This window comes from Aulostomus chinensis, chromosome 6 (genome assembly GCF_037954235.1).
Source record: "Aulostomus chinensis isolate RoL2024-O1b breed Wild chromosome 6, RoL_Achi_v1.0, whole genome shotgun sequence".
Taxonomy (NCBI): Eukaryota; Metazoa; Chordata; class Actinopteri; order Syngnathiformes; family Aulostomidae; genus Aulostomus; species Aulostomus chinensis.
This window is the reverse complement of record NC_141325.1, coordinates 10,445,124-10,472,675: the sequence shown is the minus strand read 5'-3', so window position 1 is coordinate 10,472,675 and position 27,552 is coordinate 10,445,124. Positions and strand designations below refer to the sequence as shown.

The 27,552-nt window shown below is 43.0% G+C and overlaps 1 protein-coding gene across 2 annotated transcripts in view; it reads left to right on the top strand.

The window, feature by feature from the left end:
- LOC147260030 (zinc finger SWIM domain-containing protein 6-like) overlaps positions 1-27,143 on the top strand; it is a 47,118-nt gene extending 19,975 nt beyond the window's left edge. The window contains exons 2-14 of one of the 2 annotated variants that reach the window (XM_086206386.1): positions 4,880-5,236; positions 7,006-7,154; positions 9,175-9,325; positions 10,903-11,082; positions 11,470-11,640; positions 11,766-11,912; positions 12,045-12,191; positions 12,771-13,052; positions 14,225-14,360; positions 20,536-20,693; positions 20,812-20,975; positions 22,532-22,613; positions 22,704-27,143. In XM_086206386.1, coding sequence (XP_086062512.1) covers positions 4,880-5,236; positions 7,006-7,154; positions 9,175-9,325; positions 10,903-11,082; positions 11,470-11,640; positions 11,766-11,912; positions 12,045-12,191; positions 12,771-13,052; positions 14,225-14,360; positions 20,536-20,693; positions 20,812-20,975; positions 22,532-22,613; positions 22,704-23,569 — 2,990 coding nt within the window. In that variant the 3' untranslated portion in view covers positions 23,570-27,143. The remainder of the gene's footprint in view (positions 1-4,879; positions 5,237-7,005; positions 7,155-9,174; positions 9,326-10,902; positions 11,083-11,469; positions 11,641-11,765; positions 11,913-12,044; positions 12,192-12,770; positions 13,053-14,224; positions 14,361-20,535; positions 20,694-20,811; positions 20,976-22,531; positions 22,614-22,703) is intronic. The other variant, XM_086206387.1, reaches the window with a different exon arrangement.
- Positions 27,144-27,552: the final 409 nt, after the last annotated feature.

Sequence of the window (27,552 nt, the reverse complement as noted above, 5' to 3'; positions counted from 1 at the left end):
CCTTCTGTTGATCTCATTCCTGAACAGAGGCTTCTCTATCCTTCAGTAGCTGCCAGTCAGTCTTCTCAGCAGCAAACTTTGGGATCAGTCAGGAGTGTGGTAACACCGGCGCTGCCTGACAGGCCAAGTCCAGCAAAATTAGAATCCATTTTGAAAGTGATAGTTAGAAAATTGCAAGTCACTCCTGATGTGCCGCATGGCAACAAAGTGGCAGCAGTCCAGTAGTCGACTGTCATTCCAGCTGCCAGTTGATGACAACTCTAATCACCCACACAGCCATCAGTACACTCACACACACACACACACACACATGCTCACACACATACATAACACAAATATTCTTGCCCCTTCATCCCTATCATTAGCATTCAGATTTTGCTGTCAGAATCTCAAGCGGAAGTAAAAACATTGAAATTCATAGAATCTTTCAAAACATTAATTTATTGTTATTTGTGTCTGTCAGCACTCGAGTTCACAAAGAGAGGGAGAGGGCGAGAGAGAGGGAGAGAGAATGTGATGAAAACACATCTGGGGAGGGATCTCAGCCTACCAGAGGGCATAAATATGGCCGCCTCTGGAGCTCAGCTGTGTTATTCTATCCCATCCCACACCTTGGACACACACACATGCACACGCACGCTTGGAGCAAGGTCTCCTGCAGAATAGCATTGATCTCTGTTTATAGTCTCTGTATGGGTGCTTCCTTATAGGACCACACAGGCTTGTACTGATTGTTAGATGAACACACACACACACACACACACACACACACACACACACACACACACACACACACACACACAAACACAGAGGCTATAAGATGCTGAAAGGCCTTGCATTTGTCTTTGTAGCCATAGTAATTGGGCCACTTCAAGGAGCTGCAATGAAGCAAACTCTCATTTAGCTGTGGGTGGGACGGAGGCAGTGTTAGAGGTGAGGGGGGGGTTGCCCAATATTCCTCGACCTCGCCTCGACCCGTTGCAGATCCTTGCTTTTCTTCGGACGTGGTTCATATCACCTTTCAGTGGGGCCTCTCAGTTCAATCCAACCGAACGGATTGGATTCCAGTCCAGTAGCCTTTTCTCTGGGAGGTTTTAAGCAGGCTATCTTTGGTCAACATAGACTAGAATCCCGTTTTGAATCTACTGTAGTATCCGCCTGGATCTCAGAAGCTGCAGCTTGTGAGGTAATTTGATTAATGTGCACGGCTAAAGTGAATCAGTGCAGGCGAATGGGCTTTAAATATCTATTTGCTGTCTATCCACCATCTTTTGCTGCTTTCACACCAGGCCATTTGTTTCATCTTATTCCTAGCACTGAAATCAATCTTGTATCCAGACTCACTTCTCACACACACACACACACACACACACACACACACACACACACACACACACACACACACATACACACACAAACAAAACGGATGAGAGCACTATGTGAAACTGCACTGTGCCATATTAGATTTAGGTGATAGTCACTCATGAACCAATTCAGCCAATAAACTTAATGACCTTCCCACTGCTGGGCCTGAATTTTCTCCATTGACTTGGAATCTTAATTTGATTGCGGAAATATATGTATGTTGCTCAATCTAATTTAGTCCAGTGATTTTGGAACACTGAGCACTTTTGTGCTTCGGCAAGCAGACATCTCAGGGCCGGCCCCTGCCTTCATGTGGGAAGCTAAATCCTGTTTTATAGGGAGCGTATAAAGGTGGCATTCTTCCATCTCAGCAGATGCATGTTAAAGGAGTTTGTGGGTCTTAGTCTGGACCCTTCCTTGCTGAATTTAGAGCATGAATCCGGTATTTCTGCCCCCCCTCATTGTTGAATAGACGGAGGTGGTCCCAGCCGGTCAAGAGAGTGAACACAGGCTTATCAGCACTTACACAATTTCGAACTGGAAAGAGAGATAGAGCAAAGGACTATTTGGGGGAATGCTTTGATGTAGGTCCCCCAATGAATGTGGGTGGTCCGCGAGCCTTTGTGGGATTTGAACATATATATATATATATACATATGCTCATTCTCACTCACAGTTTCACACACTGTTCATGCTCCCTTACACAGTGCTTCAGGCCAAGTGTGATTTCACCAGGGCGGTCAGAAGGGGTTTCTAGGGCAACCTCATAGAGGCCTTGTTCTAAAAATGGCCGCCATGGTTACTTTGAAAGCCAACCCTGGCCTCTTGAACATGCACAGAAAAGAGCCCTGAGCACCACTCGGGGAGGGGAGCTGGGTGGACTGGGTGAGGGGAAACCAGGCTCTTTAATAGCTAGCACATGAGACATTGAAGGTTTCATACCCACCCAACTAGGAGTCATGGGAGGTGTGTGTGTGTGTGTGTGTGTGTGTGTGTGTGTGTGTGTGTGTGTGTATACCCAAACAGTAATATCCCTGTACTCAGCACTTGGCTAAATTAAAAGGGCATTTTTTGGCGTGGGGGGCAGTTTTTGGTGCCCAGACGATTGGACGGGGAAAGGCGAAACTCATTACCTACCCATCTGTCAGAGAGCGAGAGCGAAAGAGCTGTGGGAATGTCGACAGAGGGAGGGACGGATGAAAAAGGCTTGGAAGGAGAGAGAGAGAGAGAAAGAGAGAGAGAGTCCATTAAAGTCAGGAAAACACAACAGACTTTTCCTTTTGGATAAGGATAAGTCTTTTATCACCATTTCATTTTTAATACTCCATCTTTTATTCATTTAAAAAAGTATTGTGTTAATTTTACATTTGGGGAAAAAAGTAAAACACTTCAAAGTGCATTTTTATAACTAGAAGTGTGTGTGCATATCTGTGTGTGCGTGCGCGCGTGTGTGTTTATGTCAGAGGTTGATTTTTCTTTGAGCTCTCTCATGTGTTTTTGATGTTCTCCCTGGACAAGTGTCTCCTCTCCAAACGCAAGCTTGTGTCACATGCATACACAAAACCCACACACAGACATACACACACACACACACACACACATACACACACACTCATTCACACTGTTTAAACTATTGTTACCTAGATAAATAAGTTAGCTTTTTTGCTCTACAACCAGCTGCAACTGTGTAAACCTGTGACTCAGAGCATCTCTCTCTCTCTCTCTCTCTCTCTCTCTCTCTCTCTCTCTCTCTCTCTTTCATAGCTTCAGACAGGCAGACTTTGATTGTTACAGCTGCAAGTAGCTGCCACAGTCCATCCCTGCTCCTCATCTTTGGATATTGTTAACAAACATGTAATTCCTCCTATCTCCATGGCAATGTTCCATAGCTTTCCTCCGTTGGATATATCATGTGTTGCTCCTGAAAGAATGCAGAGAAAAGTGCTATAAGCTGTAAGTCATGAAGGTTTGCCTCAGTGATAATTGTGGGGTTGATGAGAATTTAAACTTGTCTGATTCAGTAAGGGTGAATAGAAGTTCTTCAACTATTTAGACGAAACCCGAAAGCACAGCTGAGGTTAGACGTTGGGGTCATGACCTTTTCATCTCAGATCCACCCGTTCCTTATCATTTTCAAGAAAAAAAAACAAAGCTATTTTGTTCTCTGTTCAGCCTGCTTGCGCACCTCTCACCCCATCCCCATCAATACGCTACAAAATACCCCCCCATACCTAACACAGAGCTGCTTTGATATCTGCATTAATACATGTTTGATATAACAGCCGCGCGTGCGCTCAGCTCTTTGATAAACATATTTAAGAGATGTATGTCTTCACCCGGTCCACACATATTTCAGAGATCTCTCCTGAGCACATAAATGCATTCATAAGCTGCTCTCCGTCTCTGCTAACCACTCCCATTATTAATAAATGCATGACCTCACACAGCAGCTCGGTGTGTGCGTGCCCGTCTCTTTCATATGTTCATCAATGCATGTTTGAGGCTACTGCCGCGGACCCCGCCCTGCTCATTCATATTCATCCTCGCATAATGACCAGCCGCGCCTCCAGATAGCGCAGTCGGGATAAGATCAAACATTATATTCAAACAAGGGGCTGTATAATTCATACTGTAACAGCCGCACTCACCGCTCACTTCCTCCGCTCTTTCTCTGTTCCTCTTGGAGTGCATCGCAGAGCCAAGTTCCTTCATCTAGATTTCTGTCAGGCTCATTTACGCTCCATCAGAATGCTAACTGTGGACTGCAGCTGGTCCTGATCATGCTGTCATGGAGGGAGAACCCTAGGCCAAGTGATCGTGGCCAAGTCTGTTTTCGTATGATGGGTGAAGTCCATCCTCACTGTTTTGGTTATCAGAAATGAGTTGAAGTCTTCCAGTTACACACAAGTTATTCAACAGAAATGGAGGGAGAATTGCAGTTATTGGCTGTATTCAGAGCACCGTGGTTATCTGGGCTTAATCTCCACTAGTCACTCAACTGGTTTGTTTAGAAATGAGCAAAGCAATGAAGCATTAACTTTGGCAACTCTCTCTTTAAGATCTGACTAGCTTTTGGTTTTGGTTTTCAAATTGGTGTTTGTATCTGCTACAGAGGCTGAAAATAAATGCATTAATTGATGTTGAAAATACAAGCAAGTGTTTTTCAGAAAGTCCTGAGATTTTAGGAGGTTGTGGGCTGAAGTCTTCAGGTTTCTGGTGTTTTTAGGTCAAAGTAGAATGTCAAGAAATACTCAAAACCAGACCATAGTTTTTTGGAGATTATAAATAAAATAGATAGATAGATAGATAGATAGATAAAATTGCGTGTCATAGTCACAGTGGTTTCATGGGACAAATTTTTTCAAAACCTTAATAGCCATTAACTACGATATAAGACAAAAAAGGAGAATTTACTTCTTTTTATATGACCAAAAATCCCCTTTCCTCTCAATAGTGAACACACAAACATTGTTAAACTAAACCTAACCCTTTCTTTTCTTTCTCTGTCTCTCAGGTTTCCATCTGAGCGGCACAGTGACGGACCCGGCCACACCCTCGTCCCCAGAACTCGTCTGCAGCGTCAGTGTCAGCTTCGACCGCTGCAAGATCACGGCAGTAACATGCACATGCGGGAACAAAGACATCTTCTACTGCGCCCACGTGGTGGCGCTGTCACTTTATCGAGTACGGAAGCCCGAGCAGGTCAAACTTCATCTGCCTATCTCAGAAACCCTGTTTCAGATGAGCAGAGACCAGTTACAGAAGTTTGTCCAGTATCTGATATCGGTCCACCACACCGAAGTGTTGCCTACTGCACAGAAACTGGCCGATGAGATCCTGTCACAGAATTCAGAGATCAACCAGGTTCATGGTGAGGAAGTGTGTGTGTGTGTGTGTGTGTGTGTGTGTGTGTGTGTGTGTGTGTGTGTGTGTGTGTGTGTGTGTGTGTGTGTGTGTGTGTGTGTGTGTGTAAGAGAGAGAGAGAAACGAAGGTCATGTTTATGAACGTGCCGGTTTGTGTGTTGCCTATACCTGCATGTGTGTATTGACCGTGATGAAGGTAAAGTGTGGCAGGATCAATGTTCCTCATTAGTGAGATCCAGACAGTAAAGAAGAGATTGTGTGTCTCTAATCAAGACTTCGGAGCCGTTATTTACCTCTGAGGAAGAGAGTCGGGCGAAGGGGTGGGTGAAGAGATAAATAGAGGTGCATTACTCTTCTTCCTGATACTGCTTAGCTTTAATAAAAGAGGCAAAGCACAGGGTGGAAGAGGCACAAATAAGAAACCAGTGAAACACGATCGTCTTTCCTTTCCTGTCTCTTTCGGAGCGCTGCACGTTTTTTTTAGAATAAAATAAAATAAAATAGAATGAATGAAAATGTTGAAAAAGATGTGAAGATAACAGAAAAGACAAGCAAGGAAAGAACAATGGAGGAGTGCATAATTAGTCAGATGGGAGATAAAAGGGCGAATGCGCCAGAATGATGATGCGTCCCACCATCCATAAATTTGTTGTCTGAATTAAAGTATCTTATTGAATTGTTGCTGTAAAATTCTCCAACAAATTGATGAAAAATTATAATTGATGCCTTTTTCTCATGAAGTCATTATGAGGGCAATTGGATGCTTTGCTGTTGGTTTTATGTTGTGAAAAGTATAATAAAACCTGCACTATTGTCTGACAACTATAAGTCGGCTCTGGATGAGCAAAATTTGCAAAAATAAATATTAGATTAGTTCCTGAAGATAATATGAGTGTAAAGATCTTCCTCAGATTTAGAAAATGCTCCCCTCTTGTATCGTAACTAGTGTGTCTGTTAAAAGCATACTTTTTGTATTTAAAGCACATAAAATCGTTTACGTTGCTCAGCTTTACATGCAACATTGTGTTAGAACGGCAAATAACGGTTATTTTTATTTTAATTATAAAATGAATCATTTGAGCTTATTTTTGAATCTTTTCAAGTGTCTCGTTTCTAACACGGGTGTCAGGGATTATATGTTTTTGTGTCATGTAACCGCCGCCCAGCATTTGTGTGTCCGCTCTGTAAATGGAAAAGCCTTCGTTAGATTCTCTCGTTATCGTCTGAATTGGCTTCATTTTTGATGACTTTCTGTAAATTTCTGTGACATCTTTGCAAGATTTTTAAACAGTCCTAAATATTTCTTGCATGAATTCCCTGATCTTGTGCTGACATTATATTGTTTACCTGGCGAGCGAGGAATGGGTGATGAGAGAAACTGAAACCACCACCTGTGGAAATTTTCTTGAACAAGGCCCCCCCCCCCCCCCCCCCCGAATGAATAGATTGTGAGAATATTTACAGCTTTGGTTTCTATTGATCAACATTATACATCTCTTCCTCCCCAGTCTTGTTCAAGGTCTTTATTTGAAGGTTAGAATTTGAACAGATTGAGTAGTGTGTGTGTTTTCAAAGAGAAATTCACAAATAAAGCTCAAGGTTGTTGTTCACATTCGTATTATTCATAGTATTGTTGCCTGTAAATTCACATCATACCTCTTTTTGTGTGTGTGTGTGTGTGTGTGTGTGTGTGTGTGCGTGTGTGTGTGTGTGTGTGTGTGTGTGTGTGCGTGTGTGTGTGTGTGTGTGCGTGCGTACGTGCATGTGCATGTGTAGGGGCCCCGGACCCCACAGCAGGAGCCAGTGTAGACGACGAGAACTGCTGGCACCTGGATGAAGAGCAGGTTCAGGAGCAAGTCAAGCTCTTCCTTTCCCAGGGAGGATACCACGGCTCGGGCAAGCAGCTCAACCTGCTCTTCAGCAAGGTCTGGAGCCAACAGCATTCATTCACATGCACCTCATGATGACACACACGCAACACATACCAACCCTCGCCGCCATGGCTGCAAGCCGACACTTCATACTGCCCTTTAGCTTCTCTTTTCTCTCCCACACAAACGCAGTTTCACCCCTGATCCTCTCCTCTGCATCTGGTTAATATTTTCTCTCTCTCTCTTTCTCTCTCTCTAGTGTATCTCCTCAATTCCCTCATGAAAAGCGGCCTTTGTTCAAAGTAATCCCAGACATATATTGGCACATACATTAAAAGTGGTATGCTGCCTCTTAGCTGGAGCTAATCGCAGGAGGGAGGCAGGAGAAAGATATATAGATTAAAGCAGGGACAGCTCGTAGTACGTACTGCTCTGTACTGCCGATCAAACGATTACATTAGAGATGCGCGCTTCTCTCTGTTGCTGTGTATTACAGAAGCAAGGTGAGGCCAGCGTTAATGTGTTATGCTCAGTGTAGAGACAGTAAACCAAGGTCATTATCATCTGCCCGGCTTTTAGTGTGATTCTCTGCTTCATGCTCTACGTCTGTTATGTCCTTTTCAGCACACAAACAACCACTTACAGTCACATAACGCTTAGGCTACACACACACACACACACACACACACACACACACACACACACACACACACACACACATATCCATGTCAGGTCCAGCAAGTTCTATGAGCATGAGAAAATAGGATGTTAACCCTTTAAGTGCACTATCTGCTCAGCACCAAACATTTAGCAGCTAGCCAGATTTATCCATCAGGACTGACTGAGACTGAAACTGAGCTAAATAAGAGTGAATATCGGACTTCAAATCACCCAATGGACAGAAAGTGACTGCTAGAATGGTAAAGCTCCTCTGTTACTCCTATTTGTGTAAATGAGCAACTGTTTGCGAACAAATATTAACTTAAAACATGAAGATATGTCATTATTGTCCACGAGTTGCTTCTGCTGCCCCACATGGCTTAAGAATTAATAAAAGCAGACCAAGGACAGGGGGCGATAAGAAATTACCCTGTAACTTGAGAGGACAAAAGGACAGAAGAAGAATTTTGTCTCTTGTCATCCTGGCAGAGCAAACTCGGTCTGACCATGGATGGAAAATGTTGGATCGGAGCATCTTTTACATAACTTGGTAAAATTGGTATGTAGCATTATGAACCCTAACCCACAAACAGAGTAACCAGCAGTAACCACCAAGACCAATAGCCCAACGGAGAATAAGTTTATTAGGAAACATTAATCGAAAGTAGACCACCAAAACAATGTTGTGGCGTCATATACAGTGAGAAAAAAAAAAAGAAAATCTAGTTCATGATTTTGTGTCTGCTCCAGAATGTGATGGGACGGTCCGTGGCGATGCTTTGCCCTTCTGGAAACCAATCCACAAGTGAAACCGTCATATATTTGTGAATTTATTTCCAGAAATTTGCAATATGCTTTTTTTCCCACAAAGGTCCATGTAAATAATACAAATTTAGCAACAACAACAAAAAAAAAATCCTATATTGCAAAGTTTAAGAAAGTGGAGTGTGGGAAAATACAAATTCTGGATCTACTTTGTGATTTGAATCCACCCTGAAATCTTGGCCCGTGTTCCTTCCGTTCACCATAAACCATGAAAATCCTTTCAGTAGGTTTTCTGTAAGATTTATCGAATAAACGTGGTTGATGAAGTATGTCCTTGCTTGCAGGACTCACAAAACACTTGAGGAAAGAAAAATCAGACTTATTTTGCCCTTACAAACCTGTTCTTTGCATTCCCAAACCCACTCGATTTAAATGTAGTCAAATCAAATTTGTTCTTTTTGACCTTTCTTTAAATTATTAATTGTTTGGTATATCAATACACCAAATATATCAATACAGTATAAGTCTATGTGGGGATTGGCGTTTGTTTGTGCATGCGTGTGTGTGTGTGCGCGCGCGCGCGTGTGTGTGTGTGTGTGTGGGGCATGTACATAACCATCCTCCTGTCTCCTCGTCTGTCCTCCTCCAGGTGAGAGAGATGCTGAAGATGCGTGACTCCAACGGAGCGAGGATGTTAACACTGATCACAGAACAGTTCATGGCCGACCCTCGGCTGGCACTGTGGAGACAGCAAGGCACCACCATGACCGACAAGTACAGACAGCTCTGGGACGAGCTAGGTAAGGAGGAAAGATGTGTACACACATACACACACACACACACACACACACACACACACACACACACACACACACAGTCCTACATATGTGGACAGAGACACACATCTCTAAGTGTATGCACAGACATAAACAGACTTAGTGAGGTGATTGATCAAAGTCAGACATTGACACTAAGGCACACAAGTGCACATGTTTGACGTGTTTATTTGTTTCCCCCCACACACACGCACACACACTGACGCCCTCCCTCTGACAGTGAATGTAGATTCTTGTTGAGTTACGAGCTATTTAACACAGCACAGGTCACCTCATCAAACCTGTAACATTCAGACCCCTGTAATGTTTTCAAACACTTCACATTATATATTTAGTTGACGTGACAATGTGCTGCTCGCCACACAGTCTTTCTTTTTGATATATTGTGTGGCTCTACTGACAAACGCTCTCGCTCACAAACCACAAACCCAAAAAGCAAGTCACCAGGACAGCAGTCGTCTTGTCTCCCGCCTTTGTTGTCTCTCTAAAGTCCCAGTTGATGCTGCTGCTGCTGCTGCTGCTGCTGCTGTTGTTGTTGTTGATGATGATGATGTTCGTTTTCTCCCTTTGGTCTTGTTCTGCACTTTGTGAGGACCGTGCAATGATCTCATCTGTTTCAATCCCACGTATTTTTGGAATTGGATGTGTGTGTATGGCCTCTTTGAAGTCCACACTTCAAACCCTTCTTCCCAAGTCCTTATCACTCCCCCTGATGTGTGGTGAATGCTGCCTCTCGGCTCTTTCTTTCTCTCTCTCTCTCTCTCTCTCTTGCTCTCTCTCTGTCTCCCCCCCCCCATTTGTCTTTCTCTCCTTTGAGCTGCTCCTCTCCTCCAGACACAAAAGCTGAGCCTCATTCACTCGTCCTCACCCATGTCTCCTCGTCCAAATCATCTTCGCTCCCGTTTCATTTTCTACTTCCCCAGTTTCTACGCTCCCTCTGTTCTCTACCTTTTGTGTTGTTCTTTTCTCTCTCTTCATGTCCTGTCTCTGTCCTTGTCTTTGTCCTTTCTCCCAAACTCTCTGCCTATACGCACATGCAAATGAGCAACACAATCGCAAACACACACACACACACACACACACACACACACACACACACATGCGCGCACACATACACAGAGAGGGGTGTACATATCTCCAGCAGTCTTGAGAGTAAAATCCCTGAATGTGCTTGGATCCCAGGAGACGTAGCCACTTTTCATATTCTGTTTGTTCCAATTTACTCCAAAATGATGTGTGTGCAGTCAGCGCTGCCTCGGGACCAGTTAAGTTCTCTGTTTTCACAGAGTTTTGTGTTCCAGTGCAAAATGGCGGCGGGCATACACAATGTGCTCCAAAAGAAAGAGGAAAGATGTTTTGACTGCTGCGCTTCCTTGAAAACTGCCTCGAGCTGTAAATCTTGCAAGATAACTGTATTTAGGATGGTGTTAATCTCAAAAGACATGTATGACTCATCGTCTACGTCATTGGCAAATGGGGCAGGTGACTGAAGCATGTGTGTATTTGTGTGTGTGTCTGTGTGCGTGTGTGTATGTGTCCAGGTGCCCTGTGGATGTGCATCGTACTGAACCCCCACTGCAAACCAGAGCAGAAGTCCTTGTGGTTGCGGCAGCTACGCAGGTGGAACAGTGTGGACGTCTGCCCCTGGGAAGACGGAAACCACGGCAACGAGCTGCCCAACCTCACCCACTCACTGCCTCAGGGTGCCCATGGCAACCAAGGTCGGAGATTGACGGGGTTTATATGTCTGTCAATAACGTTTTTGCTTTATAACATCGTATTTCCCAGTGGAAAAGGTGTGAAGTGCAAAGCGTTGAATTGGTGCGTCAGTAGAGCAGCTGCAGCTCACGCACATGGAGGGTTGCTGCCATTCATTGTCCTGTTTACATTCACTAAAGATGATCAACCTTTGGAGATTATTTGCACTTAAACCAAGCCCAGATTTGTAGAAGATATTCTTACCGGCATATTTACTGTAACTATGCTCATGCTAAAATATGTGCATGTGGTTAAAAGTGATCCTAAAACACTAGAGGTTTAAAAAAACAACACTGCAATGATGATCCGTCCCCGCTGAAGAAGCCTCCTCCTCCTCACCTCTCTTGCAGAGATGCGACCCCACAGGACTGTGTTCACACGGGCCATCGAGGCCTGCGACCTCCACTGGCAGGACAGACATCTCCAGCACATTATTGCCAGTGACCTCTATGCCAACTACTGTTACCATGACAACCAGGAGGGCTCCCTCTTTGACTCACGTGGCTGGCCTCTGTGGCATGGTTAGTGTTTCTTCTGTGGAATATTAAAGCGTATGTGTGTGTGTCAGCAGATGAGTTATTTCCATGCTGTGAGAGATTTTTGTACTTAAACATCATCTTTTTGTTTCATTTTTTTTTTTTAACAGAACACGTCCCAACAGCCTGTGCCAGAGTGGACGCCCTGCGCTCACACGGCTACCCCAGGGAAGCCCTCCGACTGGCCATCGCTGTGGTGAACACGTTACGACGGCAACAGCAGAGGCAACTAGAGCACTTCCGCCGGCACAAGAAAGGTGAAGCTTGTTATCAATCACCAGCATCCTTTGATTTCTTTCTTTACTGACATCACTAGATTGAAGATATTTACATTTGCAGGGTGTATTTTGGAAATACCACTCAGTAAATGTTTGTCTTTCTTGTCTCAGAGCTGCTCCATAAAGGTCATACTTCCATTACCAACATGGAGGGCTGGGTGGGACATCCCCTGGATCCCATCGGCACCCTCTTCAGCACCCTGACAGAGTCGGGACGAGTGGGAGAGGAGGGCTCCAACACCTGCTTAGACCTCTCAGGTAGAAAAAGAAAGAAATCACACACATTCCTAAGATAGTGCTGGTGATGCTATGGTAAAATATGAAAAATTAATTTTTGAGCCAATACACATTTAGTCTGTATATTAAAGTGTAAATATAAGTTGATGCTAGGAAACAAAGCTGTATAGCCTGGAACAGATATGTATTAATGTTCTAACTTTGAGCTTTTCAGGGAATAAAATTATTCCCATTCATGTATATTTAATACGGGATTAGAAAATAGATGAGTGATACTGACATCTCTGTCTTTTTGATGGAAGTGAGGTTGTTTTAATTCCATGGACTTTTTCACACCTCACACTTTTCAAGTCTTTTTGAATTCCCCAACTTTTGAATAGTTTATAGTGGACTCACCTTCAGTTTCTTGTCTTATCTCCTTCTCTTGTGCTTTTTTAAATTCGCTTCCCTCACACTCCTCAGTCCTTCATCTCCTCCTCTCCCCGCAGAAATAACAATCTCCTCTGAGGTGAAATAGTGAACACAATAATCAGAGTTCATTTTGGATGATCATCGCATTCAGACGTCTGACATCACACCAGCTCTCTTCCTTCTTTTCAGATCTTTCTGCTCTCTTCACAGACTGTTCTAGTGTGGTAACTCGAGCAGACCTCCAGCGAATGCCCGTGCAGCGATTGCTAGGAGATGGTGAATCATATGTTGCACTAGCAGTGGAGACGGCTCTGATTGGTTTAGGCCAGCAGCGGGTGATGCCTGACGGGTTATATGCTCAAGAGAAGGTGTGTCGTAATGAAGAGCAGCTATTGGCCAAGCTGCAGGAAGTGGAACTGGACGACTTCTTGGTCAAAATCTTCCGTAAACAAGCCGTCTTTCTTCTAGAGGGTGAGAACGCGACCAGAGAATATTGCACTGTTATTTCATTTGATCTCCAAGCTGTCCCCACACATGCAGATATATATATATGTATGTATGTATGTATGTATATATATATATATATATATATATATATATATATATGTGTGTGTGTGTGTGTGTGTGTGTGTGTGTGTGTGTATACATACATACATACATACGTACATACATACATACATACATACATATATATGTATGTATGTATGTATGTGTGTGTGTGTATATATATATATATATACATACACACACACACACACACACACACACACACACACACACACACACACACACACACACACACATATATATATATATATATATATATATATATATATATATATATATATATATATATATATATATATATATATATATATATATATATATATATATATATATATGACACATTCCCCTCTGTCTTTTTTCTCCCTCCCACACACCAAAAAGCCCACACATTCTTGCCTAAACAGGAAAAAATTCACCGGACTCTGTCTCACTATTTATTATCCTTTCATTTTGTGGTGCAAATAGAGGCTGAGCTGCCCCGGGCCAGACCAAAATGAGCTCTTTGCACAGTAACACCAGGGATATTGTGTCAGCACATACATGCATACACACACAACAGTGTGTTCATTTACAGGACTGAGCTGGAGCCGAATGCGACGGCTGGGGTTTGGTTATGGAAAGGGAGATGGAGGGGAGGGGGGCACATCCTGTAGGGCCCAGCCCAGTTTAAATTTTACTCCAGTCCCCACCCAAACCCCAGGCTGGCCTGGCCTGTTGCGACCACCCACCTCTGGCTCTGTTACTAATAGAGCACCCGGCTCCGAGGCCTCGGCGGGCCCCTGGAGGCTGCAGCCGCGCGACTGTGTGATGTGGTCTGTGGCTTAGGAGCCTGTTGGAGTTTAAAATAACCCACCAGAGACGAGGGGAAATGCAGGAAGAGGGGGGGGGGCAGGAGAGAGAGAATGCAAGGCCAAGTCTGCACATGACCATATGGTTTTTGACATCACAGTTTGTTTAAACGTGGCATGACTTTGACTCTTCCTGGCTCGGGGGGATAGACCAGATAAGACCCTCCTCACTGTCTGTATGCTGATTGGACTAATAGTGGTCTCCATGTCTGTGTGTTTTCTGTGCAGCTGGTCCGTACTCTGGTCTGGGGGAGATTGTCCACAGAGAGAGTGTTCCCATGCACACCTTTGCCCGCTATCTCTTCACCTCTCTCCTACCTCATGACGCTGAACTGGCGTACAAAATTGCACTGAGAGCCATGCGGTAGGTGTGCGTATGTTGCTGTAATTATGTCAAAACCTTGTTAATCACATTTTACTGACTCTCATTTGAAGAATTCCATGCAGATTGCTGGATTAATAAAATCCTCCCAAATGTGGGATAATTAAGCCTTTTAAAATTCCAGTGGAAAACCCTTAATTGAATGGTGGGCAGCTTTAAAATGAGACCTGGAGGTGTGCAGAACAACTGTTAAACAAATCTTCAAACTCAGCTGACTTGGCTGAATCCTCTCTGACCAAATCAGCAGCTTTTAGCAGTGAAGCAGCACTCATCAACCCAGCTATGATGTGTTTACTGTCAGAGCAACTGTTCCTGAGGCTATTTAGACAGTGATGCATTCATTTAATCATGTTGAAGTGCAGCTTAACAATTAAGAGAGTAATAATTTATAATGCACCTCTCAAGACAAAGTTAAAATGTGTAGTTCTATAAATTAAAAAAAACACAGCGTAAACATGACTCCTGAAAACATTTATGAACAGGATTTAAAAATGTTAATAACTATCATAAGTGAAGGAAAGGCTGTGCAATAAAAGTGAGTTTTAAGCGGAGATTTTAAAGATAACATTGACATTGTCAGCTGAGATGATTTGACAGCAAAAGTCTGGTCATCTTTGGTCACATGACAAGATTCTGTAATTGTAAATAAGGCCCCGCTAGAGGATATCAAGCAGCGATCTGGTTCATGGGCAGTTAGCAAATCTCAAATATAAATAAATCTCTTATATTATTCAGTAAAATCTTAAAGGAGTGTGCTGAATTTTGTGACATAAATTTAATGTTATGTTATTCATTTTTAACCTCAGACAAACAGATAGATAACCATGTCTCCATTCTGCGTGCATTACGGACCACCAGACACCCACCAGATGGCTGCCTGTAAGTTAGCTTAGCTGGGGATGAATGCTAGCAGTGGGAGACAACACACATTTCTGCAAGATAAAAATTTCCTGTGTAAGTTAGAACAGTGTTTGTGCTTAAAATTCACTGTAAAAGAAAAAGAAAGAAGGAAAAACGTCACATTCTGAGTTGCTGTTGTTTTATCCTGTATTGTTATGACGGGGCTTCTGCAGTGCTGCATCGAATCACTCAGAAAAAAGTTGTACCGGCTTTGTTTTTCACTCTAAAAGAACAAGATCTCTTATTTTTCATCAATTTTTCCCACAGCAATCATTTACACAATCCTACTTCCAAATGCTCTCGTTCAACACTATAAAAATAATGAATAACAAGTGCATTTTCCCCAAAAGTGGACATTTTCCAATGAAGGGCAGCAAGGACCTGTGCGATGTGGCTGTCTGATTACAGACTGGCAGCAGCAGTCTGTACTAGCTGCAATCTACAGATGCTAGATCTGCTAGTTCTAGTAAAGTGTGTTGCAGCAATCAATTATGGAAGAAATAAAAGCAAAGAGTATGCAGAGGAAAGTGAGACAAACAATGTTGTCAGCGACCACAGCTCTGTTTGGACTGAACGAAACAACAAAGTGATTGAGTCTAACTAACCTTTGAAGATCGCGATTAAGCACACGGTTTCCAGGTTTCCGCCATTAATCACTTAAAACATGATGTTATATCCAGATTAGTGCAGATTCCAGCAGCAGAATTTATAAGAATTTTTCATATTGTGATGCATCTGACTCAGCTAACCAAGCTTAACGTCACAAGATAACATATCTGTGGCAATCTGCCCTATTTAACACACACTGAATCAGGGTTGTAATCAGGAGATTTTTGGGATACACATCTTCTGCAGACAGAATCCATGAAGAGGATTGTGTGTTTGTGAGTGTGTGGGTTTGTGAGTGTGTGGGTTTGTGCGTGCGCGTGTGTGTTGTGGGTCTGAGTCTGCATTGTCCATGTGATCTCTCTATTTTAAGCTCCTGTGTGTATTCATCTGTGGACAATGTGTACATGTGTGTTAATCAGTCGGCGCTGCTGTGTTTTGATGTTGTGACTAGTGGGAGCTGGATCAGTGAATATTAATTACATTAATGAGAGTGTAATTAGTGTGGCTGTAATGAGGAGGACGCACTCTCACACACACACATACACACACATACACACACATACGTACGTGCGCGCAGGGCCAACAGGGACAGGGCAGTGTGGGAAAGATGTTTGTTGTGTTTCCACAAAGCCAAGCCTCTGACACTGAGAAACTGGCAAATGATAATGGAAGTGAGTTTTTTCAGGCTTTACACCATCAAGTGTCACAGTTGGACATTGGAGAACAAAAGGACAGCCAACACATTGCTCACATCTTCCTGCAGTCGCCCACTTTGAGGAATTGGAACCATTTGCTTAAAAGCCACGGCTGGACTGAGTGTCCCCTCCTCACCTCTAAACCTTGTCCCAAATTTGTTTTCCCTGAGTCAGCCTCTCTCCTCCCTCCCCTGCTACTTCCTTTAACTCTCCCTGCTTCCTCACCTCCTCCATCCTCACTCTTGTAGTGTGAAACCAGCGATTTAGAATAATATGGCCACTTATGGGTGCTCCTGGGAGCCAGGGGTGTCTACTCAGCACATAATGAATGTGTGTAATGTAGCGTAGTGTAATATGATAGCATATACCTCCCCACTCCCACGGGACGTTGGACAGTTAAATATAGAGGAAGAGGTAAAGGAACTAGGGCTATTTTAATGGACCCATTATAACATTATCATTGATACATGGAGAGAGAGCAAGAGAGAAGGAGAGAGAGAGAGAGAGGGAGGGAGAAGGACTAGAGCTCTCCTGCTCCCTTTTTTTCATAGTTTCTCTCCAAACCAGCTTTTATTTTTCAAACGAGAGGAAGTCCGAACTGGTCTGTAAACAAATGTGTATCCGCTCCGTGTGTGTGTGTCTGTGTGTGTGTGTGTGTGTGTGTTTTGTGTATTTAGTGTTGTGGGTGAGGTTAATTAAAGCGTGTGTGAGCAGCATATGCTGTGTGATGGCTTGGTGTGGGCGGCCAACACAAAAACACAGGAGCTTGCCTATTGCATCACAAGCTGCCCAGAATCTGAATTCAGCAGTCACACAGTCCTTCGCTCCGCTTTCTGGAAGCCAAGAATCCCAAGTGCTCGTTATCATATAAGATTTCTATGTGAGATATGAGTTTTCCAAAGCTAATGAATCTAGATGCTCTGTCTAATCTACCACCTTTGATCCTCTGCATGATCCTTAATCTTTGCGTTGCAACAATGAATAAATCATGACAACGTTATAGCAGTAACACCTGCAGGTATCTGACATACACTTGTCTTTAAGTTATTGTCATTCTTATCCTGTGAAAAGATACACATTTTTGATGATTTTCATCCTCAGTTGTTGTAGCTTTTTCTCTTCTGTCTCCCTAATGACTAGCATAAAGCTAATGGTGAAGTTGGATGGAGAGAACCTCTAGAGAACCTCCGCACTTAGCGTCTCCACACCTTTGCTGCATGAATACATCACAAAATACTGTAATCCTTTATATCTGGATTGCTATTTTATTTTTATTTTTAGATATTGTTGAATGTTCATCCAGTTGGGCTGCATCTGCTAAAAAAGAGCTGCAAACTCTGATGGGGGGTTCACTTCCTGTCAGGCGGGCGAGCTGTTCCGCTGAAGGGTTTTAAACTTTGTGTATAGAGTGGAGGTCTTTAAGCGGATGTGTAGCTTAGCTGATAGATGTGTACTTAATAAATTATGAGACTGAAGGGTGTTTACAGTCAGAAGGGGAAAAGGACCATGAGGTAGAGAGGTCAGTCGTCATGGTGATACTGACCAGAAACTCAAAGGGCTTCAGGATTTAGGTAAAAAAAAAAAAACAAAAAAAACCCCAACCCAGCTTGGACTGCTTTTTATCAATGTCACCCTCTTTTTTTTTTCTTTTTCACTAAATCTTGTAAATAATCCTCCTGATCTACTGAGAATACAACCCGTCCATTGATTGCGCACTCGCTACACGCCGCCTGTCCTTTGTGGTCCCTTGTAGACTCTCGTCACCCTTGAATGTTTTTGATGCCGCGTCCCGTTCAGATGTGACAGGGTGCTATTCGCTGCCTGGCACAGTGGATTGATTGCCTTTTTAACAGCTCTCTCTCTCTCTTGCTCTCTCACTCTCTCTTTATCTGTCATTGATGCGCATTTATGTTCACTTAAAAGGCTGTAAAAGAATTTTAACATTAATTTGAGCTTTTAAGTGCACTTGACATTCAAGTTTGTAGTGTTATTGCAAAGGGATGATTATGTTTATGGCTAACCATTTTGCAGTAGTTTACAAGGTGCTCAGGCAAGGGAATATACTGGAGTCAACGCAGAAGTCCACAAGGATTTTTTTTCCATCTTTTTTCTCACGGAACAATAGCCCAGTATGGATTTTCCTCCCAACGTTTTGAGGAGGTTATTTTTCAGCAGGCCAAGCCTCTCAAGCTCTCTTCCAATGGAGGCCTCTGGCTCTCTGGTGAAAACCAAACAAAGACAGGAATGTTGATGAGGCCTCCATCTTTACCCAGGGCCCTTTTTCTTTGCTTTGCTACACCCCAGGAATCTTCCAGAAGGCCCCAGAGTGGTGGAAGCTTTTAGCAGCTCTTTAGATGTATGTGGAATGAACCCAGTTGTTGCTTGGACTTAAAAAAAAAAAAAAAAAGCACAAAAAAAAAAACCCAACCTCCATTTTACTCCAAGTGTCAATGTTCACACTCTCACATATCCAAACAGGGTTTTTCTGTCACCTTCTCCCTCAGAGAGATGAGACCCACTCGTGCTCTTTCGGGTAAAACCCAGCAAAGAGGAGGTTGTTTTTGTACATGCCTTCACTCAGGTGGCAACAGTATCACATGCACTTTTGCTCTGAAATTGAAACTGGCATTTAGCATCACATTGCTTTTACCAGGCCTCTTTGATGTGCTTTCAAAAGGGCAGGTGTGTGTGTGTGTGTGTGTGTGTGTGTGTGTGTCTGTGTCTGTGTCTGTGTCTGTGTGTGTCTGTGCGTGTGCAAACGCGGGTGTGTTTTCATTCATGTGTGTCGGTATTTGTTTGATGTGTGTCCAGCCTTACGAGGCTGCAAGGTGAATTCCTTAATTTCCCCGTGGACTCAATTAGCTTTGTGATTGGCTGAGAGAAGGCCAGGTTGTGCTGCCTTCAGAAGGAAAGAAGACCTTTGAAAGTGGTGGTGGGAGTGGAGGGAAGAGGAGTGAAGCAGCATAGGAGATGAGACGGCCACAGTAGTAATGGTTGCTGGTGGTGCTGGTGAAGACTTGGCCCGTCAGTGTTATTATAATGAGGAAGAGGAACCCGTGAAGCTGCTTCATCCGCTAGCAGGTGTTACACAGCTCTGACTTCATCGTGACCAATTAGGGTGAAGAAAATACTAATTATGCCTCGGTTTCTAGGTGATTAACTACTAGGTTAGAAGTAAATTGCAGGGATAGGCTGGATGTAGTCCTGTGATCACATAAGTCATTCTCATTTTGGAGTCACTTTCAAACCTCATATAGACTTTTTCTGTCTGTCTCCTTGTAAGACTTTCCTTGAAAAGAGAGTATCGTGATTGGTGGGTGTCTCTCTGCTACTCTCAACATTAAAGGATCACTCCAGTACTTTTCAACCTGGGCAGAAATGATTCACAGGGGATGAAAATTACACTAATTTCTTTAATATTTATCTAGAAAGCTATGGTTGCCATCGCAGAACGGCCGCAACTAGCAAAACTGCTTGTATTTGTCACCGACCAGCTCATAAGGTTATTATCAATGTCCTGCGACACCTCTGAGAGGATCCTGAGAGAGAAACACGGCTTTCAGTTTCTTCTTCTTGTTTACCGTGGTCGCATTTAAGGAAGTCCAGAGCTCAGCCATCAGAACACAGCAGTGCCACCAGCTCTCTTATCCACTTTGAACACTTTTTGATGAATACAAACATCCATCACATTCAAATTCACGTTGACAACAGCTAAATATTTGCTACAGGACACTTGACATTTATAGCTGCTCAGTACTGGAACGAATGTAGGTCTAGTAATCATAATCATTTTGGCTCAATTTGGTCATTTTGACTAAAAGCACACGGGAATGAATGATCCTAAATTTTATTTCTGTACCTTATCACTCATGACATCATTAATGGTGCATTAAATTAAAGTAAATTTCCTACTTTATGACTAATGTCACTGCCTCCCCATATCTCTCCGCTAGGTTGCCGGTGTTGGAATCGACGGCCTCGTCTGGTGACCTGTCTCGACCTCACCACATCGTGTCCGTGGTGCCAAACCGTTACCCACGCTGGTTCACGCTGAGCCACATCGAGTCTCAGCAGTGTGAGCTGGCCTCCACCATGCTCACTGCTGCCAAAGGTCTGACATTTTCACACATATACAGATGTTTGTCAGATATACACACACACGCACACACACACACACACATATATACGTAAGCAGCGTGATGAAGTAAGAGCCGGTGTCTGTCTTCCAGGTGACAGTCGCAGGCTGGAGACAGTCCTGGAGTCCATCCAGAAAAACATTCACTCCTCGTCTCACATCTTCAAACTGGCGCAGGATGCATTCAAGATCGCTACGCTGATGGACAGCCTGCCTGACATCACGCTTCTCAAAGTCTCTCTGGAGCTTGGACTGCAGGTAGTGCGTCGCTGTCAGCTCAGTATCGGATGTCCACTAAGACTCACATTGGTGTTTTTGTTTCTATTTTGTATTTTTGTAATGACTGAACAGCACAACAGCAAGCTTAATAACTTTTTTCCATCTAAATAAATATACTTTGCTTATGTGTTCTCAGCAACCTGATTGATATTAAAACTGTTGTGTAAGATATAAAAGAAGACTCCACACAGTGTGACTCCACACAGAAAGATCCCGGGCTCCAGCCCAGGATCTTTCTGTGTGGAGTCTCCATGTTCTCCCTGTGTCTGTGTGGGTTCTCTCTGGTACTCCAGCTTCCTCTCACAGTCCAAAGACATCAAGAGGGGACGAGGCTGATTGATACTCTAAATTGACCGTAGGTGTGACTGTGAGTGTGAATGGTTGTCTGTCTCTATGTGTTGGTCCTGTGATGGACTGGTGACACGTCCAGGGTGCAAGCTGCTGGGATAGGCCCCAGCCCCACCGCAACCCTTTACGGGATAAGCAGTAGAAAATGAATGGATGGATGGATGGTATTCACATCAAGTCACGAGATCCTTATAACTGCTTTAAACCGCCTCGGAAGTTTGTCACACATCAACTTGTGACTTAAATTTGTGAGAGGACAGACTTGACACCTCCCCGCCATAATGCCTCATTTATGTTTAGATCTGAATTGTGTGGCTGTGAACAAAGCTTAACTTCAGCCTGGTGATCCGGTCATGAAGACCTTCAAAGTACAAACGTTTATTTCAATAACTTTTATTTTATCATCTGAGAACATGAGGACACGGTGAGGGAGCAGAAGTATTATTTTGTAAAATAGCCTCATATTCTGTGACCCACATCTGACTCTGCTTTTAGCTTATCGCTGTTTTCCATGCGTTTGTTTTTGTGCAACTTGGACAGGAATCTATTGTAATAGAAGTTATAGTGTTGGATACGTAGGTTTTTTTTTACAGACCCTCACAGACAGATTCTGATAGTTTTTTGTGCTTCAGCTTTTAGCCGGCCCATACATGTATGATACACAGACATCACGACAGGCAATACTGTAATTAAATACATATTTGAAAGTTATTTTAAGGTCTAGCAACCAATTCATTGCCTTGCAACACGTTAATTTTGTGTTTTTGTATCATTTGACTGCCATGTGGGACTTCATTTTGACATAATATGTTGCTATTTTAAAAGGGTTTGTGCTGGCTCTTTCAAATATGTACAGCTGTGCTGCTCTACTAAACCAAGCTAATTTTCCACAGACTATGTTTCTATTAAAAGTGTATGTATTTATTTATTTGTAATCTCCCCCCCCCCCCCCCCCCCATCAAAAGTATTTCCTTTGAAAGTTTGCTCGGGGGTTTGTCACAGCTGATGTGAGCCTTAGCCACATACAAATGCAAAACAGTCGTGCTTTGATCTTTCATGACAAATCATCCACAGGAAATGTGATTCCATGTTTCAAGATGTAATACAATCTGCATCTACAGTTGTCCTGCTGGAGTGGGGTTTTTCACAACTGTCCTTTCCTTTCCTCTCCTCTCCGTCCTGCTCAGGTGATGAGAATAACTCTGTCCACGTTAAACTGGAGGAGGAGAGAAATGGTGCGCTGGTTAGTTACATGTGCCACAGAAGTTGGTAAGTGATGTCGGGGGGAATTTTGTTGTGCAGGATTTTGTTCCTTTGGCGCCCAACTTTCATCTTTGCTCTTTTGTATTTGTGTGTCAGGAGTGTACGCGCTGGACAGCATCATGCAGAGCTGGTTCACCCTCTTCACCCCAACAGAAGCCACCAGTATCGTCGCCACCACCGTCATGTCCAACAGCACTATCGTCCGCCTCCACCTGGACTGCCACCAACAGGAGAACCTGGCTTCCTCCGCCCGCACCCTTGCCCTGCAGTGTGCCATGAAGGACCCTCAGAACTGCGCACTCTCTGCTCTTACACTCTGTGAAAAGGACCACATTGCCTTCGAGACAGCCTACCAGATTGTACTGGATGCAGCGGCAACAGGGATGAGCTACACACAGCTGTTCACGATAGCACGCTATATGGAACACCGTGGTTACCCTATGAGAGCCTATAAGCTAGCGACATTAGCGATGGCTCATCTGAACCTCAGTTACAACCAGGACACACACCCGGCCATCAATGATGTGCTGTGGGCCTGTGCACTTAGCCACTCCCTAGGGAAAAACGAGCTAGCCGCCGTTATCCCCTTAGTGGTGAAGAGCGTGAAGTGTGCCACTGTGCTCTCTGACATTTTGCGACGGTGCACTTTAACCACGCCGGGTATGGTGTCGGCGCTGCACAGTCGCAGGAACTCTGGTAAGCTGATGTCCCTGGACAAGGCGCCGCTCAGGCAGCTGCTGGACGCAACCATCGGGGCCTACATCAACACCACACACTCGCGGCTAACACACATCAGCCCACGGCACTACAGCGAGTTCATAGAGTTCCTGGGTAAAGCCCGGGAGACTTTCATGATGGCTCATGACGGACACATTCAGTTCACTCAATTCATAGACAACCTGAAACAGATCTACAAGGGCAAAAAGAAACTAATGATGCTGGTGAGGGAGCGGTTCGGCTGAGGCTGAGGCCCCGCCCCTCCCACGCTAGTACTTTTCTATTAACTTGAGTCTGCCTTTTGAACTTCTTTTGGACGTATAAAATAGACAAGAAAAAAGAGGGATGTGACTTGTAGAATGAAGCAAAAAGAGAAAGGAAAAGATGACAAAAAAATCAACAGAGCCACACGCGGTATTATTGTTCTTGCTGTTGTTATTGTTATAAACATTATTACTATTATTATTATTATTAATAATATGATTACTACTATGTGTACAGAAGTGTTTTTATTTTTCAGAAGAGAGGAAATCTGTCACGTTGTGAATGTGTGTATTTCTCTACATGTGTGTGAAAGGAAAAGTGAAATGGCTTTTTTAAATTTTGTTCCTTTTTATTTTTATGATTTAAAACATCCCTTTTTTCCTTTTTTTCAGTGTATATTGAGTTATATGTTGTTAAGTGGCTGAAGCCCTTCTACAATAGCGCTCGTGTTAAAAAAAAAAGAAAAAAAAAGGAAAACTGTTGTCCTCAAAGAGAAACTAAAGGCTTTAAACCACACAGAGCACCTCCCCTCTGTCCAGACCCTCAACAGCGGGCGCTGGGCAGCACTGCACAGCTCGGCTTGGCTCGGCTCAGCACAGTTGGGTTAGCACTGACAGAAAGCCACCCTCAGCATTTCTCCAGACAGCAACAGCACTTGAGCAGCCATTAGTTTTCTTGGGTCCTGGACATTAACTTCAACACACACACAACAATGCTCTTAGCTAACTCTTAGTGTTGTAATCTCCTGCTGTTTCAGGCAGAGGACAGTACGCAAGCTCTGAAGAGATGGCACATCAGACAAATATAAGGAGTATAATCGTTACATTCACGTGATGGAGGACAGCTGTGATTTCAACAGCGCAAATTGGACTAAATCACTGATATAACTGGGTTTCGAACTGAAGGAACATGTTGACTTTTTGGGAAATTCACTCATCCTCCTCAGTCAGACAAAAAAATGGATACTCGCCAGCTTAGCGCAGTGAGTGGTTGTAGACGGGCAGGTTAGCATGAAAATATAACCAGAATTGGGCAGAATATTCACAATGAAACAGTTTAAAATCACGAGATATCATTCTAGAATCAGATAAATAGCTGGAACTATTTTCCTGATAAGGAGATTTGATGCAGCACCTCAGAAGTCCCACTGTGACAAAATACAATGTTAGTTAGCAACCGGAATAGCGAATGCTACTCCTAATCGTGGCCGAGTCAGTAATGGATTATGAGAAAGATTACTTCTTAGCAAACCAAAATTCAGAAATGTGTGTATTTGAAGAAGAGCTGCAGGTTTTGGAAGCTGTGCTAGTAAGATAGAGATATGCCAACACGCCCACCATACTACCATTCACTGCGCTAAGCTAACTAGCATTCAGCCAGTCTCTGTTGGTTTATTACACACAAGAAGAAAAAGGATATGCATCTTCTTGTGTGGCTTTGTTTGGAATGCAAATAAGTGTATTTATCAAAAAAACTGGTGTGTTCCTTTAAAGCAGAATCTCAGAGGGAGAAGACTACCTCATGATATGGTATTGAACCTGCTCCCAGTTTAAAGATGCTATCATGATGTATATCATCTATGAGAGCTAACAGAGTTCGTTAATTCAAGAGATTCACTATTGAGATGAAAGGTATGAGGAGATATGGAGTTGTGCTGTGTGCTGTACGTCACTGCTCTCCTAACGGTACTTACACCCCGAAATTAGTGCACACACACACACACACACACACACACACACACACACACACACACACACACACACACACACACACACACACACACACAAACACACACAAACCCATCTCTATAGCCACCAGTGTTTGGTATTTTCAGAATAGGCCAGTGTCATTTCCCTCTGTGCATGTGATTCATAGAAATGAGACTTTCTACTGTTCTCGTTCATTGTGTGGAACCTTCAGTAATTGTCAACCAGAACGTTCTCAGGGATTTCTCTCCACAGGAAAAAAAAGGCGGAACAAATGAACGACTGACTACAGGAAGAGGAAGAAAAAAAACATGAAAACGTGACACAACATGAGCGAGCATTTATTGTACTCTGTATATATGCCATAGTATATGTCTGAATATGGAGGATCTGAAAGTATATGTTAACTAATTTATACAGAGTATTCTATGTAATGTGAAATACTTGAAGCCGCTGTAGTTTGCTCTCTCTCTTGTTCTCTCGCTCTCCTTTCTTTTGTCTTTTCTTATGTTTTTCATTTTTGTCGAACATATCAGAAGGACTAGACAGACCTTGTCGAACGGACTCACGAGCCCACATCTGTACGTGCTTGAGACGCTGGACCCTGTCCGTACTGTGGGTTGGGTCAATTTGGTGATGGCGGAGAAAAAACCTTGTTGTCTTACTTCATTCCTGCCGACTAGAAAGGGAGGGAGGTAGACTACTTCAGGCCAGTGGGCGATTAATGTTTAATTATGCATGTAAGCTTTTGTCTTAGCATATTCTTCTACGATATGCTATGAGAAATAATGTGCTTTATGCAGGAGCTAATTGGGAATTTCAAGTCATGTGTTATGTGTCCGGCCTTACATGCATTTAAGGACATCTCCTGGCTGAAGTTTGCTTCATTCTGCAGTGTCAATAGTTGTGCATCTCAATAAGACTCATAGATTAAGTGCACAGGCTCCCGTAGCACCACAGAATTTCCAGTGTCTCCTCTGCAATTTTAAGCTGTCCTCTCATTACTTGCCCTTTTTTTTTCTCCTTTCTTTATATCAGCTTTTTTTTTTTCTTTTCCTGTCTTCACATCTTTCTTTTTTTCGATCTTGTGTTTCATTAAAGATAAAAGCAGCCTTTTCTCTTGCCTTGTCTTAACGCTTTAAAGTAACCAAACAGGAGATCTATCTAACAACCAAACGCGTTCTAAGAGGTGAGAGACGACCCACCTTGGTCCCAGCTTTAGTGTCCTTAATTAGTAAGTGAATGGCTGTGTAACTCATGCTTTAACAAAAAGCAACTCCTCACGTGTGTTTGGTGAAAAATACATTGTCCAGTGTCTCTCTCTTCAGAATTTCCTCTGAGTCTTTCTAGCTGTTTTTATTTTTTATTTTTTTTATTTGGTTTGTGTAGGAATATTCTGCCCTCCCGTTTTATTTATTACAATGACCCATGTATACATGCTTATGAAATTAAGATTTGATACACCGATATCAATTTATTTATGTAACTAAAATCACTGTTTTATAATCTTGTTAATGAGTCAATAATTGATTTTTTTGTTTTTTTTTTTGTTTTTTTTTTGTTTTTTTGTTTTGTTTTAATAAAAGTTAGTTTTTTGAAATGTATATTTATGTCCCAGCTGTTTTTGCACCCGTTATAGATCAAAAACGTGTGATACCTGGACTTTGATGCTGGTTCCTGAATGAGATCTTTTGAAAAGAACAACTTTAACGAAATGGAAATGACATCACACATTTTAGGTTTAGCATCTTGGGATTTTCATAACGTGAAAATATACAACGATTTCCACTTAATTTGTCTGTTTCAACTCTTTTTTTTTTTAAACCAAAATTATTTGGGAAAATCTGGATATTTGTTCTGTTAGTATTTATATATGTTATGCAAGTATATCTTTAAATACTTGATAGAAAAAAAAATACATACACATAAAAGTAGTTTGACACCCAGCCCTTGACAAAATAAAAGAGGAAGAAGTTGGCTGCTCTGTATTTCAGAGAGCCTGTCATGGATCATTATGTGAGCTAGCAGGCCATGGTTGGCGTTTCATTGAGTGCCAATCAGTCAGGACAGTTCAGATCTCCATCAAGTGACGGTGTCAGAAAAAAAAGGCAGAGGGGGCTCATTCTCACTGGCAGCAGCTTTCACACTGTCATCCCTGCGAGCTGACTGGGAATATGAAACGTATCAATTGATATTCCCATGGTCTTTGTAGCTTCTGTCAGGCAGCCAGTCTCAGCCAACCACAATAACCTGTTTAC